This window comes from Drosophila novamexicana, unplaced genomic scaffold (genome assembly GCF_003285875.2).
Source record: "Drosophila novamexicana strain 15010-1031.04,08,12 unplaced genomic scaffold, DnovRS2.1 tig00000434-arrow-pilon, whole genome shotgun sequence".
NCBI classification, from domain to species: domain Eukaryota; kingdom Metazoa; phylum Arthropoda; class Insecta; order Diptera; family Drosophilidae; genus Drosophila; species Drosophila novamexicana.
Window position 1 is genome coordinate 4,452,921 of NW_020824802.1, and position 17,931 is coordinate 4,470,851.

At 41.8% G+C, this 17,931-nt stretch overlaps 1 protein-coding gene across 6 annotated transcripts in view; it reads left to right on the forward strand.

The window, feature by feature from the left end:
* LOC115760416 (acetylcholine receptor subunit alpha-like) overlaps positions 1-17,931 on the forward strand; it is a 405,819-nt gene that overhangs the window by 314,797 nt on the left and 73,091 nt on the right. For all 6 annotated transcript variants that reach the window (XM_030701721.1, XM_030701719.1, XM_030701722.1 and 3 more), the window contains one exon: positions 16,344-16,469. In XM_030701721.1, the coding sequence (XP_030557581.1) occupies positions 16,344-16,469 (126 nt within the window). The remainder of the gene's footprint in view (positions 1-16,343; positions 16,470-17,931) is intronic.

Below are 17,931 nucleotides of genomic sequence, written 5' to 3' on the forward strand. Positions count from 1 at the left end.
GTGTGTTAACCGAAATTACGCAATATAATCCGACAAGTTCCCCTCTAGATTTGAATTGGAAACCACCCAATGGAGTAACCCTTGCGGATCCGACATTTGACTCTTCTCAATGAATTGACATCCTATTGGGAGTTTCTTTATTCTTCCAGCAGGTTGTTGCAGGTCAAATCAAACAAGGATAAAAATTGCCGGCCTGGACAATCTGAAGATGGCCATTAAACTGTAGCACTTCCATTTAAAAGTCCCAAGAAAGTACTAGGGCTAACATACTAGATTGTCCAGAGTGTCTTTTTGAGACGATGACTAGATTTCGCTTTCATAGGTTCACCCTAACAGCAAAAATAGCCAAAATGTATTAGCAAATTGTATAGATTCTCATCGCAACTTCTTGTGCATATTGTGGCGGTTTGACAGCTTGCGTCTGAAAACTGTCACTTGTTGAACAAATTTTGCTTCATTTCTAGCAGTGCGCTGCTTTTTCTATCTAGCAGAAATATATGGGGAACATTATCCACTGGCAGCTAAAGCGATTAGACGTAGTTCTTACAGTGCTATCAGAACTAGCTCAAGTTTTCGATCCCTTGGGATTCTTGAGTCCTATACTGATTCTAGGTAAGATATTCGTGCAAGAATTGTGGTTACTGAAGCAATACTGGGACGAAGGGATACCGAGGGGAACTTGAGCTCATTAATCAGTATGAGGTGGACTAATTTGAGCTTCTGCCAGAAAGCCGTGTGCGAGGCAGTATCAACAACTTTCTATAAGCGGGACACAAAGCATCCTATTTTAATGCCTAAAGATCATATAGTCATAAACGCACTTATCGAATCAATATAGTTGCATTTTAACATACGAGGGCAGCGCCCAGCCAACGTGTATATATCTGTGTTCGTATGCTGACGAAGGCATGCGATATAGAGATCGTGGCGGACTTGAGTGCCAGACGGGGTCTAAGCTCCGATCTGTTCTGCAACAACACCGCTAATATTGTAGGCACTTCACGAATGCTGGGCAGAACCCCGCAGCCGATTACAGGCTTTAAGTACGGCGGCAGGATTTCTCCATCTTATCTCAGCTAACCCAGCAAGCCGTGAAGTACGAGATGGTTATGAGACAGAGGACAGTATATATTTGGGAATCAAATCAGGCAATCAGGTGGCCATGGGTACGTGTAACACAGAATGGGGAATGACATTACAGCCTACGGGGGGACACCTCAACCCATTCCGGTCTACTCCCACCGGATCCGGATCCATTGTGGACAGGAGGATCCCCGCCCCGCCGGTAACGGCCCCTGCGCAAGTTGCCCACCAAAAGATGAGCCAAGAGGCCGGAACCAGGAATTATCCGCGACTGGCATGTCGTAGGGTCGCACAGGAGGGGCACTTCGTCAGGGAATGTCCTAACGCACCGGGAAAGAAGAAGCCAGGATTGTTGTCGCCACACGGAGGCGGAAAACGGGCAACGGAGCTGCCCTGGCCAGGATCGGGCCGGCGCCGACACACACCGTACTCGATAAAAGGACACCCATTGAATGTGGACGGTGACCGAATCGTCGCTACGGTGGTGATTGGCAGGCGAACGATGCCTGCCACCATAGATACCGGGGCCACTCACAGCTTCATGTGCGAAGATTGCGTACGCAAGTGGGAGATTCGTGGAAGAGCGGAGGACGTAGATGGGTCCACTCTCTAAGTAGAGAAGGCATTGTGGTAAGACGTCGGCCTAGCGGGGAACGCGGTCAATATGTTGATGCTCATCATGCCCTCGATGATAGACCACGTCATCCTGGGGATGGACTTCTTGGGCGCAATGGGCACTACAATACGCTGCGGCAAGGCGGAGCTGGTCGTAGAGACAATGATTTCACAAGCCGTGGGGCCCGGAACAAGGGAAGAGGCGAAAAAAGGGCTCACGCGTCAAGAAGCGGGAGTGCTTGCTCGGCAACCATGGAAAAACAAACGGTGAAGGAACCGAAGAAAGGTCATGAAAGGGGAGCACCTGCTCGGCAACTGACGGAAAAAGAGAGAACTGAGAGCTTGAAGGGCCCAAGAGGCGGCGAGTAGAGCTACAAAAGCGGATCTAAGATAGGCATGGAGGCGGCACAGCGGAAATGAGCTAGAAAACGGAGGGATGAGGAGCAATGGCTAGAACCCACCCGGACACAGTGGATCAGGAGCGACTGCCAGAATTGAGCGATCGTGGAGCTCTATCTGGAGTCGGACTGGTGCCCGGAAGAGGCGAGACGCAAGGCGAGCCCAGCATCGAAGAGGCAGTGTGGCCAGCGCATCTGGACCCGGAACTTGGGGAGTTCCTGGAGTCGGAACTGGGACTCTTCGAGGGGCAGCAGGGACTCTCGCATATCGCGGAGCACAGGATCGGGCTGAAGAATGACAACCCATTGAAGCAGATATATTATCAGAAAAATCCGGCCATGCAGAGAGTGATTGATGAACAGGTGGATGACCTGATCCAGGCAGGTGCCATCGAGCCGTCGCCTAATCCGCACAGCGCCCCAATCGTCTTAGTCAATATGAAGACGAGCAGGCGAGTAGCGCATGTGCATCGACTACCGGCAACTCAACGCGCATTCCATCCCAGATGCTTATCCTGTTCCTCTGGCAGAGGTCTTTCCCAATCGTGGGTGATGCCATTTGGCCATTTGGAATTTGAGGAATTCCGCCGTTTAAGAGCGGCCAATCTCAGGCTGAATAGGAAGAAGAGCAGCTTCTTCAGGGAGAGTTTGGTCTACGTGGGACATGTCATTTGTGGGAAAAGAATACGCACAGATCCAGAGAAGGTGGAGGCGATATGTAACCTGAGGGCCCAGACAAATTGTAAGGAATTGCGACAGTGTCTCGGGATGGCGTCATGTTACAGCCGCGTCCTTCCTAACTTCGCGACTCAAGTAGAGTCGCTCACAGCGCTCTTAACGAAGGGGCGGAAGTGGGCATGGGATTAAGAACAGGAGGAGGCATTGCGTCAATTGAAGGATAGCTTGACGACTGCCCTTGTGTTGGCTTGCCCGGACTTTTCCGCCAAATTCTTCTTGCAGACTGTCGCGAGTGAGTATAGTCTCGGCGCAGTGCTGCCGCAGACAATTGAGGGATAGGAACGAGTGATCGCGTACGCGAGCCGGAAGTTACTAAAAGCTGAGGTGAACTATTCCGCCACCGAGAAGGAATAGCAATCGTATGATCGATCCGGAAGCTGCATTGCTACCTAGAAGAGTACAGGTTCGACGGATCATCTGGCACTTACGTGGCTCAACTCGATCGAGGGCTCTTAAGGCAGGATCATGCGATGGGCACTGGAACAACAGTTCCGATTCGACGTTCACTACCTTCGAGGGAAGCTCAACGTCGTGGCCGACGCACTATCAAGACACCCTCTAGAGACCTGTCAGCAAGCAGTGGTGGCCGAGTCACTCTGCAAGTGGGTCGCGAGTATACGTGCTGGAATCGCCGAAGAGCCGGTTGGCTCTGTAGTTCCCGGACTACATAGAAGAGAATGGACAACTGTATAGGCATTTGGGTCACCGGGCGGATGATAAGGACTACACTCCCTGGAAGCTATGCGTGTCTAGTGATCAGCGACAGGTGTTTTGCAAGACTGCCACGATGCTCCCACGGACGGACATCAAGGCGTGAGGAAAACCGTGTCGAGATTGGCCCAGAGATACTACTGGCCAGGTATGTTCCGCGACGCCGCCAAGTACGTGAAGTGCTGCGAAATCTGCCAAAAGTTAAAGAGCGAGCAACTCAAACCGGCTGGACGTATGCTGACGAGGCAGATAGCAGAGCCGATGGCAGCCCTTTGCGCTGATTTTGTCGGACCCCTTCCACGGTCAAAACATGGCAACACCGCGCTACTAGTGTTCCATGGCGCCTTTTCGAAGTGGGTGGAACTGGTCCCTCTCAGGAGGGCCACGGCGGCACACCTGCAGACCGCATTCCGAGAGAGGATTCTGAGTAGGTTCGGGGTTTCTAGGAAATTCAAGTGCAAGAACGGGGTGCAGTTTACGAGCTGTAGTTTCAAGTCGTTTCTGGAGTCCCTGGATGTAGAGGGCAAGTATACCGCCCCGTACTGTCCACAAGAGAATCCAACCGAGAGGACCTACCGGACCGTAAAGACCATGATAGCGCAATTTATCGAAGGCCATCAGAGTTCGTGGGACGAGCTTTGCGCGAGATATCGCTAGCGGTCAACACAAGAGCGGAGAACTCGACCGGATTCAGTCCCGCTTTCCTCATGCAGGGTAGGTAGCCACGTCGGCCCGCCGCTCTATACGATCTGATGACTTCGGTTTCCGCAACTAGTGCGTTCGATCCTAGAACGAAGGCGGATGGGTTAAAAGAAATCTTTTATATCAAAGGTCCAGGGCAGGCACTTGTGGAGACGAGAGTGGCGACCTTCACTGAATTTGATTGTCCTGTTTCAGCAGCACCAGCTGTCTAACGCGGCTGAAGGCTTCGCCGCGAAATTGGCACCCAAATTTGACGGCCCCTATCGGGTCACCAAATTCGTGTCTCCCAACATTGTGCGCTTAGTAAGGTCAGGTATACGAAAAAGAGGGTAGAAAATATGTCGAAGCTGAAACCGTTTTACCTAGAAATGAGCGAAGACGGAGGGGAACCGGACCCAATGGATGTCGAAGAAGAGCGTGCGCAGCAAACCTAAATGAATAACCGTAGAATAAGTTAAGAATAGATAGGGTAGATTCCATGTGAGCTGCACTGCTAGGGCGGGGAATAACATAAGCAACGGATAAGCGATATTTTAGTTGAGGAACCCAGATCTCGTCGCCATAAACGCCGCCGAGGAAGCGACGGTATCGTTGTCGAAGTAAGGGGGGTGTGAGGCGGCCACTAAGGTAGCCACTCCATAGTTTATAATTACAGTTATAGGGTATACGCATTGTATAGTATATAAGCATTGTATTAGTAATAAGGGCAGTTAAGGCAAGGAGCCGATGTATTGAAGCTAGTTAAGGGCAAGTTGCCCAGCTCGAATTAATTTTAAATTTAACCGACTGACGTCGCGGCAACTGCTCAACACCGCCTTCGAGAGGGCAACTTCAGTTCGGCGACGAAGAGCGAAAGCTCCGAGGTGAAGTTGCGGAAGCTCGCGGCGAAGTTGAGCGGCCGAGGCAAGCGCATGGCTCGCCAGCGAGCGTGCCGAGACTTTTTGCGAAGACGATCGAAGTGAGTAGACGTGTGTCGAAGGGGACAAAGGGACAAACATAACCCTAAACGGGTAGCGGAGCGCTAGGGCTTCAGATTTGACTTTTGGAGCGAAAATCGGGTTGAGCAGACGTGTGACAATAAGGTAAGTGTGCAGCAGGGTCTTAGTTAAGGAAACACAGTAGAGTAGTGGTTAATAAACAAGTGAATGTAATGAGTGAATGTAATGAAATCAACGAAGGAAATTGCTAATTCCTGTATTCTCGGGCCGCCATATTTGTTCTAACATCGGGAATAGACTATGTTCACCATAACCTAGAATGGGAGCATGTTGTGCGAGGCTACGGCCCGATAGTGAGGGTGGTACGTGGCTACGGCCCTGTAGTACAGTTGGTGCGAGGCTACGGCCCGATAGTGTAGATGGTGCGTGGCTACGAATCGGTATAGTAGGTGGTCCGAGGCTGCGGCCCGGTAGAATAGGTGTTGCGGTTATAGCGCGAGGTACGGTTTGGTCGAAACTTCTTTACTACTTTTTATTATGGTCACTAATCACTGAATAAGTACAGTAGCTCATTTTAAGGACCCATTTAATCGAACTTGGTCTGAACAAAAGGACACAACTCTAGTGATATTGCATCAGCAACGAAATTGTCTTTGCCCTTGAGATATTCTACAGTAAAGTCATACTCTTCTAAGTCTTATCTCATTCTTGTTAATTTTGTACTTGGATTGACCATTGAAAATAAATATGTCAATGGTCTATGATCTGTTTTGATTTTGAAATGTTGACCATATATATATGGTCGAAAATGTGTTATTGCCCAGTTTATTGCTGCCAACTCTTGTTCAATTGTATTTTTATTGCTTTCTCCTTTTGTAAATGAACGAGAAGCATATGCTACGGGCAATTGCTTATCTCCATATGTTTGAGTTAAAACTACTCCGCAGCCTAATTTACTGACATCGGGTTTAATGCAAAATTTTTTACAACATTCTGGGTATTTTAGTAAAGTAGGCCTTATTACAGGTAGGTTTTATTATTAAGTAATCGAACGTATTTTGGCATTCAATTGTCCATTCGAAAGGAACATTCTTTTTACAAAATCTAGTTAGGTGCCTTAAATAGTCTGTGAAGGTTTTTATGATTCGTCTGTAGTAGTTGCAGAACGCAACGAATCTTCTAGCGCTATCAGCGTCCGTAGGGTATTTTTCAATTACGCCATATTTTTTGTCATCTGGCAAAATACCTTGATCAGTACATTTGTGACCTAGAATAGTCACTTCATGCATGAAGAATGTGCATTTTTTGGGTGTAATTTAAGGGTGTGTTTCATACACAAGTAAAACCCGTTTGTTAAGATTTTGATCATGTGATTTTCGGAACAACCGATGACGATTACGTCATCCATATACAAGAATGCTTGTAAAGGGTCTAATACCGAAAATGCTATTGTCATCATCATTTGAAAAAGATAACTTGTTCTTTTAGTTATATTTGGTGGAAACCGGACATTAAGTCCAAGCATGAAAAATATTTAGCTCTTCCCAATTGATCAACAATATATTTTTGGTAAGGAAAATTTGTCTGAGAGTAGTTTTTATACTCTGAACCCATTGAATTTGTGCAAAATGCAAATGTATGTAACAGGCAGAAGGAAGAATCTCGACCCCATAAAGCATATATATTCTTGATCAGCATCAATAGCCGATTCGATCTAGCCATGCCCGTCTGTCTGTCTGTCCGTATGTAGAACACAAGAATCTCAGCACCTATAAGAGCAGATCGAGTTTGTTTCCGATAATCGATAACTTACTGCGTTTTCAATCAATCGATAAAAATCGATATCGATATCCTGTTTTTGGGCAATTTTGGTAAATAATAAGAGCTAGAGTCACCAAACTTGATATATAGCTACTAAAATAGAATATATATATGCATTTGATGTTGGAAGAGGAGGGGTCAGGGTATCCTCTAGTCGGGAGCTCCCGACTAGAACCTCTTACTTGTTTATTTATTTGACGATAGTCTGTAACTAATCGCCATCTCTTGGTATCGGATTCCAGTAATCCCTTTTTTTGGAACGAGAAGTATTAGGCTGTTATATTCCGATACAGAGGGTTCTACAATTTTATCTGAGATGAGGCTTTAGACTTGTTTATTTAAATCTTTATGAGTATGTTCACTGGCTCAGTATCTTTTAGCCTTAATTCTTGTTCATAAAAAACGTTGGTCGTTATTGATTCGGATTCGAATATGTCTGCGTACTTGCTGCAGAGGTTTTTTTTTTTGTTTTAAATAATGGGGGCAAAATCTCTTTTAGTTTTTCCATCACCGGTTCCTGGCGATCTTTGCTAATTTCTTGGACTGTTTCATAGTCACTTTGCTTTTATATTTTAATGTCGTTAAGATTTACTCTGTTTATTGAATTTGTTGTATTTAAAATTCGTACAAATGTTTGTTGATTATTGGAAATAGTATTTCCAATGAATATTCCTTTATCAATTTCTTGATTCGGAATGAAAATATTGTTTTCTGGCGAAACAATATTGATTTGACGGACAACTTTATAGCGAGCTAGAAGTATTGTGGCATTATTATCACAAGTGTGAATTTTTGGTATTTTTATTGAATAATTTAAATTATTTGGCCGAAGTATTAGAGAATTACATGTTTGTGTGAAATCTAATTGGCAATTATATTTTTTAAAGAAATCTATACCAATAATTCAATCGCTAGGTATTGAAAAATCTTGTCCGACTATATGAAATTCGTGTGGAGTGCATATTTTTCTGTAGATAATATTACGAATACTAAACCTTTAGAAACTACTGAACCTTCACCAATTCCAGATATTTGATATGTTTGAATTTATATTTTCTAATATGTCAACATTTTCTTTAAATAGAGATATGTCTGCACCAGTATCTAGCAATAGCGTAAATGCTTTGCCAGTTTTTTAATTATTTATTTTAATAAAAATACTGAGGTTTAGATTTACGGTGTGTACTTTTGTAAATATTTGTAAATATCTTAAGGGGCTTGCTAGTTTTCCGAGTTAGCCTGAGTAACTTCAACATTGTTGTTACCTTGATTATTGCCATTATTGACGATTGATATTGGTTATGACCACGGGCATTACCTCTATGAGGCCCTCTGTTGTTGGTGCTATAATTTTGGTAATTTGCTTTATAATTGCCACGACTATTTGGTCGACCTCTTTGAGTGTAATGGTAACTGTTAGCTCCACCTCTGCCTCTGTGATACAACAAAGTACTGGCACTGCCGGTCATTTCAGTGTTGCAATGGATATATGGACGTCATTGAAAGGGACGCTGTTTTTAATCATAGCACAAATTGATTCTTTTGTAAGGAATTTTTCTGCATTGTCAGGGTCTAAGCCTTCATCAATATATGCTGCTTCGAGTTGCCTTCGAAAGTTGTCGAACGGTATATTGTGATGCTGTTTTAGATTTTTGATTAATGTGAAACAGTTTCGCTTTTAATACCTCAGGTGATTCACCGTTGACGTTACCCTTCAGTTTAGTTATAATGACAGAGATTGTAATTTTATCTTGTACCATAAGATTGGGCCAGTTATCCTTGATTTAATAGCTTCAACGGCCAAATCTTTTTGGGTGCCTTTTGTTCTCTGAACTATGCATAGAGCTGTAAGGAACCGATTGAGTGAGAGTTTTTTACCGTCAAATTCAGGTATAGATGATGACATATTCCCTATCCAAGGCTACTTGTTGGGCCATTCTTTCGGTTTCCTCGTTCGGTTCTTTATCGATGTTGATTTATGTGTCTATTAGTGGTTTAGACCCATATAAGTCGTTAAGATGGGTTTCATTAAAATCAGGCAATCGAGTTAGATCTTCTGGAGCATTTATTTCAATGTTCTGTCTAATACCGATAGCTTTCAATCTTGTATTTAAGGATTGTATAAACTTGAGACATTGATTGGAATGCTCTTGTGTGAGCTTATCTTGAATCAATATCTGAACATGGTATATTAGTGTTTTGACTTTAATCGGTGTATCTTTATTAACGCATTTGTATGACTTATCAAATTGATCTTGGAAGTCATTAATGGTTTTCGCTAATGTATTTCATTCCATAATATTTTAGGAATAACGATGCAGTCGCACCAGAAATATTATTGCCAGCCCTAGTATCGGGTAATCTTGATTTATAATTTTCACTAAGTACTTTTCCTGTTTTGATTTCTGACCATTGAATTAATGGGCTAGTGTTCTGGCCGAATGTGCTCAGGTATGCGTTTTCGAATTGGTATGTGTTAATGAATTCGCGATGTTTTTGTAAAATAGTTAACGCGTTTATTCGAAAATGCGGGTCTTTCATATATGTCGGATCTGAGAATTCGCTTCCTTTATGATAAGGCATACTGCCAGCTCAGCAAGTCCCGAGTGTCGTTGTAGTCACAAACAATATAATTTTTAAAGAGAACAGCACGTCTTGTCACTATGACTAGCTAGTTCAGAATAAGGAGATTTTCATCGTACTCTAGCACACTACACATTCTCTTGTCATTTTACATTCTTCTCTGACTTTAAGTACTGTTAGTGAGCACTTACCACTAAATACCAAACTGAAAGCTACACAACACACTCAGGCCATGCTCGGCAGAGACTGACTTCTTTGTCTCACACCATGCTTTCAGTAGCAGCCCTAATACAAGTGGGACACTAATATTGAATAACAGTACCTTCTGTCATATTTTATATTTATTCTTAACAGTTAATCGATAACATTCTAAAATAATAGTCACGATAATTTTATTTTTATACGACATATATATATCTTCAATGATCTTTATCATTTTTTTGTGTTTTATACTCTATTAATGTAAAGAATTATTAGTTTTTACATTCCGTTTAGGTTGTTGGCTCTGTTCATATAACGTATTTTAATTATTTAATTGTGTTTTACGTAAATGGTCAATATAAATTGATAAACTGTTACAATTGTTAAAATGAGCAGTAAGATCCATAGAGATTGTATATCTTCAGTTTGATCTACGATTTTATATTTTCTAACTCTGAGAGCAAGTGGAAATATATTAAAAAAAATCTATCAATGTCCTTTTTTTTTTTTTTTTGAGTAGAAATTATTTAAAAAACAATAAAAAATTTATTTGAATAGTTTAGTTTCCGTCAATTTTAATAATTTGTCTTTGAAAACTGTTCAAAAATTGTAAATTTCAATTTTAAACTAATTTAGGAAAAGGAAAAAGTTGGGTTAATTAGGGCATACGATTTGCTGGCAATTTTTATTTATACAATTAATAGTCCAACCGTATGTGTTAGTAAAAAGCCTAACAGATTTTTCAAGTAGTGCTTTCGCGCATCGGCTTGAATTAGGATTAAATTTATAAAGGCAATTTAGGCATTGGCAGGTTTGCAGCCCTTATAAGTACGAAGTTGCTTCTCGAGTAGGAGACTTCTTTGTTGAAGTATTTAAATCCTTCTTCTGCTTCTTTTGGTTTTCTTCTTTTCCTTCTTCTGTTGTCGTGCCCGATACTCAGCTATTGTGAGTGGGCGTGGTCCATCGTTGGGGTACACCTCTGAAGACTCTTGCAGACTGGGAGCATCCCTATGCTGTTGTTAAATTTGCAATTGTTTTGTTGTTCTTGATGTTGTTGCTTGTCACTTTCGACTTATAAAACATATTTCACAATTGCAATTTTCGTTCATATCATTAATCAATCTTTGTTTTGACGCACTCTCATTATGCACTATTATTAAATTATTTCATTTTTTTTTTATTTTCCGCACAACAATTTTAACATTTTAATTTTTGTTCATTTTTTTTTAACACAAACAGCAAACCACTGTCACGGACGCCATGTAAAATAATAAAACAGTTTTATCAGTTGGTTGATAGCTTATTACCAAACGTCTTAAGACGTTGATGCTATTTTATCGACTGATGTGTCGTTCAATTATATACATATATGTTTGTACTTAAATCTAGCATTAGAGTTTTTGTATATAAGTCTCTGTCGCGAAGTACAGCGCTAGAGCGGGAGCATGTATATATGCTTACACTTAAAGCATATACATTGAGCATATATATCGCAAAACAAAGGAATGGTATTCGGCAGTATATGCAGACGTTGCATATTCTGCGCTCTGGTCACGCCACTGATGAGTGGACGATCATACTTCAAATGTACTTTGGATTGCGTTATGCCTAGCTACAAAGGGTCGCTAAATGGGTTACTGTTTATTTGATCTGATATACCATACCATTGGTTGGGTATGTATTATATATATGTTGCTCATGCTACAATATCCACGATTGTTTCCGAATTCAATGACGAATAATTGTCACAGTAAATAGATCTGGCTTTTGGGAAAAAATTCATCAGTTGCATTAAGGGTGGCTTCAGATCCACAATGGTACTTGAAGGGACCGGTTGGACAACAGCAAATTTAGAAAACTTGTCGACGCAAGTGAGAAAAAATTTCCTGTCAGTGGAGAAAATGTCTGTGTGCAACATCTCTCCTACATGTGAGGGGATCGGCATATTTAGCCCTAGCACACATTTGCAATTTTATACCATTTCATTGGCTGTCTTTCACATCTTTGGGAAGTAGTACTCGGAGAGTACTACTTCTCCAACCGCAAATACGTCCACTACACGATGTGTGCAGTGCCAGAACTTCGTGACCGGGTATCTTCGAACCAATGCGTCTTGTATTATTGCAAGCGTATGCAAACTACAGTGGAGAGCATTTACGCATTTGGGTGAAACTACATCTTCGAGTTCCTCTATCAATTCAATGCAAGTATAGTTGATCAAGTAACGTTTCTTATTCCCAAACAGAATGAAACGGCGGTTTAAGGGGAAACGCGCCTCTTTCAACACTATTTGGTTTTGAAAACAGTTCAAAGGTTTAATTGTTGACTCAATGGTGTTGGTGAAAGAGACCTCGCTGTGGATCGTTGCTGCACAGGACACCACCTCTTCTTCATCTACAGCGTTGAGCTGTTGCCTCAATAATGCATTCGCAACCAGATTTTCCTTGCCGGGTTTGTAGAAGAGGTGCTCATTAGACTTCGCAGTTAAATTGGATTCCGAACTGCGAAGATCAAGAGTTTATGGTCGGTGAAGACGTTAATGTCTTTCACCCCATCCAAATAGTGCCTTAATTTGGCAAGTGACCATACACTGGCCAATAGCTCTCTCTCTCTCATTTGTTGCGCAGCTAACCTCACAATCCTTCAATGTTCTCGAAATCATTGTTATAGGACGACCCTCCTAAGAGAAACCCGCACCTATGCCGTGGGCCGAAACATCGGTCGTTAGATCGAATGGCTTTTCAAAGTCGAGGTACCTGAGAATGACATCCTCGCATGCCAAAATATTACGCAACTTCTCAAACGCCCGTTGCTGCGCTTCAGAGAATTGAGCCTTTAGACCTATGTTTACTGACTGTTCCATTTTCGCCCTTCAAAATATTCGAGATGGATCTTGCTATTGCAGCGACGTCCCTAATGAAACATCTGTAATAGCTTGCGAGGCCTAGAAAAATTCTGACCTCAAACAGCGTTTTAGGTTCTGGAAACTAACCTAACCTTCTTTGGATCTGAATCCCAGAAAGCTCAAGTTTTTTCTAAAAAAAAATGCTATTTCTCGACTGAGACCCTCATGTTTGCTTTGTGCAAACTTTTTAGGACCCAGTCCACATGTTTAATGTGGGACTTCTCATCTTCTAAGAAGATATTTACCTCATCGACATAGACATTGCAAAACTTGCCAATCTGCTCTCGCAATATGTCGTCGATGGTTCTTTAAAAGTTGCTTGCTGCATTCTTTGGTCCAAAAGAGAGTCTTTTGATCTCGTATTTCCCCCCGTTTATCGAGAAAGAAGTCTTTTCACGGTCGCGCGCAGCGAATATGATCTGGTGATAACCACACTTATGGTCTAATGTTGAGAAGTATTTGGCTTTGAACAAATTTCCCAATATTATGTTTGTCATAGCGTACTTGCCAGGTACCGTTCTTTCGTTAAGTTTACGAAAGTCTACTACCTATCTCATTTTTTTATTACCTGCCTCATCAGTGCCTTTTTTGTCTACTACCCATATTGGGTTATTGTAGGATGAGACGGACTTTTGAATTATGTCATTCTTTAGCAGTTCTTTGATTTCTTTATTAACGAAATCATATCCCATTGGATAAGGGTAAAGCTTGGCATAGATGGGTTGCTCATCTGTGGTCCTAATGGTAGCCACGACTGATGTGTTATACGGCAACGCTTCATCTGGGTCTGCAAAAGCCTTTTGTCTGGTCTTTAGCATTTTTAAGAAAGAACTTTTAACTAATTGGGGTGCCTCTGCACAATTTACTTTTATGGACGCTGGCACAAGTGTGGAAATTATTTTTTCGACTATCGTACCTCACTTAAGTTGCCCTGAAGCTAAACAAAGCGAGGCCCCTACCTGGTAAAATAAAGAATGTAGCTTTTGTATTACACATCGACACAAATCATTTTTGTGTGATATTTGTTGTGCCATGGATGGAATGAACTGTGACTTACTTTTAAAAATTTGAGCGCATCCGAACCAGCATCGCTGTTGCCAACGTCGTCAATTTGCGACACTGCCCTATCAGCGGCTGTGGCATATGACTCTGACCCCCTGGTGCGCCGTGCGCAACTTTCTCTGAGCACTTTTGCGACCAGATGGAGCTGATCTCTTGTTTACATAAGATGGGGCTTGTGAGGGGTATAGCATTCTCGATATGGAAGGGTCAACTTCCATGGCCACTGGTGCCGTATTGTTATTCTGTTTTGATCGGCTTGGCTTTGCGTCCTGGCCTGCTTATTGTAGTGCGGATTTTCCTGGCCATTTGACTGTGGCTTCCCCTGCTGGCTTCCTTCGCTCATTTTCCTCCTGACTTCTAGCGTAGTTAGCCGCAAAGGTATATCTCTCATGGTTAGATTCAACCTCCTGTGCAAGGGCGAGAGCCGAGGGTAAGTCCTTTGGCTAAGTCGCGAAAAGCATGTGTGTGAGATTGCGTTTGTGGCCTGAAAAAATGGCTTAAAAATATGATATGCTGCCAGCGCTGCTTGCCACCACGACACATAAGATTCTTCTGCTCCAGTATTGGTTTACAGCAGATTGCTGAGCTAAGGCGATGGCCGTCCGCATAATTGCCCTGAGTTGTTTAGCGTCCACATTGCTAGGCGCTGGGGGAACAACGTGTGGCAGTCTTGGTCTGCGAATTCGGGTTTGAGTGTTTAGTCAGATTCTGAGTCACTTGAATAGTGCCGGGCGTTCTGTATTGTGAGAATGAAGAGCTCATGTACCTTCACTACAGATAAACAATTCAATATTTTGATGACTGAGTGTGACTTCAGTGACGCTGAAGTATCTTGTTACGCCAGAGCGCTTAGCTATAAAGTAACGTAAAGACAACTAACGAATATATTGGGAAGCAAGCCGACATAATGCGCGTTCTTGCAATTAACTTTAAATACAAATGACAAATATATAGCCTCATTATTAATCAAAGCTCTCAATGGCGTATATCTTACTAGTTTATTATAATTATTTACAGCTTAGATTTATAATTGAATAATAGGTAGTGCAAAATATAATATGTTTAAAAAGAAATGTATTTTTGTGTTTTTATATACATTAAAAATGGGTATAAGGGTATATAGTATTTGTGCAAGATCCAAATGCATGTAACAGGTAGAAGGAAGCATCTCCGACCCCATAAAGTATATATATTCTTGATCAGCATCAATAGCCGAGTCGATCTGGCCATGTCCGTCTGTCTATCCGTCCGTCAGCCCGTCCGTCCGTCCGTATATATGAACGCAAGGATCTCAGAACCTATAAGAGCTAGAGACTTGAGATTTTAGATGTAGGTGCTCCTAGTGCCAGCGCAGATCGAGTTTGTTGTCCGATAATCGATAACTTACTTCCATTTCCGTTTTAGTAAATAGATTCACCAAACTTGACACAAAGCTTCTAAAATAGAATATATATATATATATACATGTTGGAAGAAGAGGGTTCAGGGTACCCCTAGTCGGGAGCTCCCTCTTACTTATTATGTATCTCTTGTATCGACTTGAAAAGAGTTAAGGAGAAGCCCACTTACTTGATCTCAAGACAACTGCTAATTGGGAATTAGTTCTTGGGGCAGCTATCGCTTCTCAGTTCCAACGCCGCAGTCTTCGCTGTCCAGATAGCTTGCGCGCTAGCCTGGCGACACACCGCTGCCCGAAGAGCTCCAGCGGCTTCGGTGTACTTTTTGTGTCATAGCGCTTTCGCGGACTTCTGCCAATGTATTATTCACAAAAATTTTGACGCGGGTCAGCAATCAAAACTTGCACTTTTTCACGTTTTGAACGCATGCAGTTGTTGATATAGTGTTTCAGTTTTTATATAACACTCGCGTGGGTAATTTTATTGTATGATTACCACGAGTTGGGCGCCAAATAAGTGATGTCTGAATAGAGAGTTTAAACTTTGATTTTTATTGGGAGCAGAACCGACCCATTCTCTCCGAATATAGCAAGTCAACTGAACTATAGTACAAGTTCATTTGCTCAAGACTAACATCAAGGGGGATCAGAATCATAGCGGCCACACAAAAATTTCGTTCGGAGTCATATTCCCGACAATGACCGGGCGTGAGTGAATTATAGTTAACTTATATATATCATGATCAGCATCAACAGCCGAGTCAACCTAGCCATGTCCGTCTGTTTGCCCGTCCATCCGTATGTATGAACGCAACGATTTCAGAACCAATAAGAGTTAGTGACTTGACTTCTGCTCTGATGCAAAGTGCTTCGGTCGGTTTAGTTTAGTGGATATTCACAAGTCGAGCACACTCGGCAAGAGCCAGCTGTTCGTAATAAAAAGATAAATGATATATTATGATCTTAAAGTGCGGTGATAAGTTCAATCACTTCTCTAATAAACGATAGGAGAGCAATAAATATAAGCTCTAATTTTTGGAAGTGCCTTTAAAGTACTTAAATCAACCCTCAAAATGTGTTTAAGTAAGCAGCATTTTGTACAATAATTCCTTGGCTACATTGTATTATTAGACTACTTATCAAAATTAAATTAAATAAATATTCCTGTTAAAGTCGTTTTTAAATTTCAGCAAATTGCTTTTAAAGGATGCTCACGCATGTTTCTATCCGTATTACTCTTCGACTAATATTGATCGGCTCCCATCAGCAGGGTACTATACGCATACAGCTTCGAAAGAAGAACTAACAACACAAAGGTAGGATAAAGTTATACGACTTACAATTAATTATTTATTATTTATAACCGTCGCCATTTTGCTGCAGCTTGTTAAATGTTTTTCATATAAACTGTGACCCCCATTCTCGGTCGCCTTTTCCAAACACTTCTTACTGCACACTTCTGACCCAAAAGGAATCTTTAGTTAAATCTTCAGCTTCCTATCACCAATAATAATTAATAACCCATAAGTCATTCGTAAGTCCGGGCAATATATTATATATGTCGGAGTGCAAGTATTATTCTCCATTTTATAAAGCTTCAGAGCGCAGCGAGTTCAGATGTATACGCTAGGCGTCTCAGGAAGCAACAGAACTCAACGTTCTTCCTTTTCCCTTTGTATCCCATCAAACCACACTTGGCGACATTGTCGCCTCGCCATGGCAGTTCTAAGCAAAGCGGCAATAATGCTTCTAGAACAGTCGCAACATACAACTTCATTTGCCATTCCCAATCATTGTGAACTACCAATATATATATAGCTAGTATATATATATTTAGTAGCGGGTAAAGCCCGGCCTAGCCCGTGGCACGTATGTTATAAAATCAATGTTCTCAAAAAGCTTTGAAAATGATATTGAAACTGATCGGACGGTAAACTGAATACTTTCATACTAACGTTTACCGCCAATTTACCACTGTTGCGGGTGGAATTTCAAATCAAAAAATCACTGAATATTCATTATAATCTTATGTAGAACTTTGCAAATATGTTTGAAGCAAATCAGGTATAAAAATAATTAACACTTACCTTATTTGTATATCTCTATATATAAAACTGTTTGTCCTGACTGACTGGCTGACTGACTGATCAGCATCAATAGCCGAGTCGATCTAGCCATGTCTGTCCGTCTGGACGGCAATGAGAGTATCTATCAAATATCTAAGATATGCATGCTACTCACTCTCCCTCTCTTTGTAGCTGTTAACCAATAACAGCATAAGTATATGCATGTACACATATGTTAAGCGCAATATTTTACTTTGAATAAAATCATTTACAAAACCCAAGTCAACCAGCACTAACGTGCTTTTGTAAAATCATTATTAAATCCAAACATTACATGGCGACCGTGACATGGTCACGCATCCCTGCCTGGAGGCAGTAGACCAAGTGAAAAAGGAACTTCATTGCCTACAAAGAGCCCATGTATAATATACAATTTGAAAAGCAATTTCATGGCCAACAAAGAAGCCATCTATAATATCCAAGTGGAAAAGGAACTTCATATTAACGAGAGGCCATCTATAACAACTGCCGTCGTAACTTGGACATTGAGCATCCCGTATTCTGAGTGAGTAGAGAGTGAGTGTTATGTTAACGCGGTGGCTTAAATAAAATTAATAAAAGAATAGCGCATCGAAGTTGGCTGCTATACACAAAACAGCCAACATGGTCGCATGGTCGACAGCTCAGAAGTTACAAGATGAACTCGACTATC